At 55.8% G+C, this 2,805-nt stretch overlaps 1 protein-coding gene across 1 annotated transcript in view; it reads left to right on the top strand.

Annotated features, from left to right (window-relative positions):
• ALDH3A2 (aldehyde dehydrogenase 3 family, member A2) overlaps positions 1–2,805 on the top strand; it is a 5,480-nt gene that overhangs the window by 211 nt on the left and 2,464 nt on the right. The window contains exons 2-7 of the mRNA XM_009865493.1: positions 218–504; positions 612–697; positions 1,574–1,782; positions 1,951–2,068; positions 2,191–2,332; positions 2,511–2,677. Coding sequence (XP_009863795.1) covers positions 218–504; positions 612–697; positions 1,574–1,782; positions 1,951–2,068; positions 2,191–2,332; positions 2,511–2,677 — 1,009 coding nt within the window. The remainder of the gene's footprint in view (positions 1–217; positions 505–611; positions 698–1,573; positions 1,783–1,950; positions 2,069–2,190; positions 2,333–2,510; positions 2,678–2,805) is intronic.

Here is a 2,805-nt window from a genome sequence, read left to right as displayed (position 1 = left end):
AGGCCAAGGTCTCTCTGCTGATGTTCCCCAAGGTTTGGGCTCTCACTGTGACCCAGCCAGATCTGCCACTACTAATTCTAAGAAGAAACTAATCTAAGGCAGGACTGTGAGGGCAGGTCCTGACTGTCAGGTTTTGTCTTCTGTCAGGGGGAGCACTCCCAGCATCAGACACTTTGAACCAGCAGAATTTACTTTGCTTCCCTGTTTTGCTGTGCTGGGTGCAGGAGGTGGGTGCCTTCAGTGTCCTCCATCCAGCCTCCCTGTTCTTGCAGTGTGGGCCCAATGCGTACAGCCATGAGATCCTGGGCGTGCTGGGGGAGCTGGCACTGATGATGGACAAGCTGCCATCCTGGGCAGCCCCTGAGCCTGTGAAGAAGAACCTGCTGACCATGCGGGACGAGGCCTACATCTGCCGTGAGCCACTGGGAGTGGTGCTGGTCATCGGTGCCTGGAACTACCCTTTCGTGCTGGTCATGCAGCCTTTGATTGGGGCCATCGCAGCAGGTGGGGACCTGCTGCAGACCCTGTCCTTCATGAGGCAGTGGGTGGGTTCTGCAGGAGGCGGGAGAGGAGCACAAGGGCTCAGCGGCCGTGCTGCGTTTGTCTTGTAGGCAACGCTGTGGTGGTGAAGCCGTCGGAGATCAGCGAGAACACGGCTCAGCTGATAGCTGATCTCCTCCCCCAGTACCTTGACCGGGTGAGTGTGGCCCTATTCCTGATCTGATTGTGTTAAGGAAATATCTGTGATGCTTTTGAAGAGCTCCTGTGCATTGGAGTTGAATCAGTTACCCACTTTCTCCAAAGGCGTGTGAGCAGGAGATACAGAAAGGTTTGAATTTCTCTTGGAGAACAGGGACACGTTGATATGTTCTCCCTGCCTTTGTGTAACCCAGCGTGCTTACATAATGTTGCTGCAACATGACAACCTTTTCAGCGTCCCCGAACGTGTGAAGAGGTGTGTATGTACTCCTTGCTGCAATAACCGCTCATTTTGACACAGTGCTGGAGCTGCCTCTAGGCAAGCACAGGTTTGTATTGGCTGCTGGCTGTGCCTGGCTCTTCCTGAGAACTGGGAGCCGTGAGATGGGTGGCAGTATGTCCCAGGTTTTCTTGTCCTAGCAAGCCACACTGGCAGCGGGATGTGCCGTTTCTCCTCCACTTGTCTGGCAGTGCTGATACCTGTTGCACTGCTGTCACTGAGATAGGCTGTTGCTCTTACAGCATGGCCACACTGCACGGTTTTCCCCGGCAAGTTAGTGCTTTCTGTAGGCGAGGGGCAAGAGCCGAGAAAGGAGACAGTGCTAGAGAGACCCCAGTGGTCGTATGTGTCCTAGGGCTTAATGTACACAGTAGCTCCACAGCCTGACTCAGTCCTGGCCTCAGCCTCTGTTTTTTTCAGTTCTTATTGTACAAAGCAGCAAGTGAAACTTGATTTCAGGGAAAGTTACAAAGCTCATCTCTGTTATTGCTGTTTATTATCCAGATCCAGATTGTTCACAAGAGAGGCCACCCCCTGCAGAGCTGCTGCTCTGACACACGTGTTTTAACTATAAGGCTCTTGTTTGCCCCGCAGGAGCTGTACCCCGTGGTCACTGGAGGAGTACCTGAGACCACGGCGCTGCTGACGCAGAGATTCGATCACATCCTCTACACCGGCAGCTCCTCAGTGGGCAAAATCGTGATGGCAGCGGCTGCGCAGCACCTGACGCCCGTCACCCTGGAGCTGGGCGGGAAGAGCCCCTGCTACATCGACACGGACTGTGACCTGGCTGTTGCCTGCAGGTCAGGCTGTTGAAGCACTTGTTGGGGTCACAGCAGTGGGGCAGGGATGCTGTGGGGTTCCTCTGGTCCCTTGTCCCCAGAGCACGGGTGTCGCTCAGGTGCTGTTGGTGGGGCTGTGGGGTCTGGAAGGGACTGACCATGGAAGATGTGTCTCCCTTTCCCCCGCAGGCGGATAACGTGGGGCAAGTACATGAACTGTGGGCAAACCTGCATCGCCCCCGACTACATCCTCTGCGACCCGTCCATCCAGAGCAAGGTGGTGGAGAACATCAAGGCGACTCTGCAGGTGAGGGTGGAGTTCCTCATGCCACAGGACTTGTCTCTGTTACAGCCCAGGTGTGAGTTCCTGGAGCTGTGGCTCTTGTGAAGATCTGTTGAGCCCTCTGGTTCTGCTGTGCCCTTTGGCAGGAGTTCTACGGGGAAGACGTGAAGTCATCTCCAGATTACGAAAGGATCATCAACAGACGTCACTTCAAGAGGATCCTGGGCTTGCTGGAAGGGCAGAAGATCGCTCACGGGGGAGAGGCCGATGAGGCCTCGTGCTTCATAGGTGCTTCTGGCAGCTGTTGGGGAGGGAAGGTGGAGCGCGGGACCTTGTGCTGTGTATGGGAGTGTCTTTTGGGGGCTGCCTGTGTCTGTGGCTTGCTTGGGTCCTTGCAAGAGGGAGGTCCTGCGATGGACTGTGACTTCTGCCCTGCTCACACTGCCCTCTGTCCTGTTTGACCTAGCACCGACTATCCTCACCGACGTTTCTCCAGAGTCAAAGGTGATGGAGGAGGAAATCTTTGGACCGATCCTGCCCATTCTGACCGTGAAGAGCGTAGACGAAGCCATTGAGTTCATCAACCGTCGGGAGAAGCCCCTTGCCCTGTATGTCTTCTCCAACAACAAGAAGGTGGGTCTGGGCTGTGCTGCCCTGTGGAGGCCTCTCTGAGCAGTTTGATCCTGACCGTGGCCGGTGCCAGGCCCAGCTCCCACAGGGTCCGTGTGGGCTCCTCTCTGCAGGTGAATCGCCGAGTTTGG

Source organism: Apaloderma vittatum, unplaced genomic scaffold, assembly GCF_000703405.1.
Source record: "Apaloderma vittatum isolate BGI_N311 unplaced genomic scaffold, ASM70340v1 scaffold24302, whole genome shotgun sequence".
Lineage (NCBI taxonomy): Eukaryota > Metazoa > Chordata > Aves > Trogoniformes > Trogonidae > Apaloderma > Apaloderma vittatum.
The sequence above is the reverse complement of the archived record's forward strand: the minus strand, read 5'-3'. Positions and strand labels throughout refer to the sequence as shown.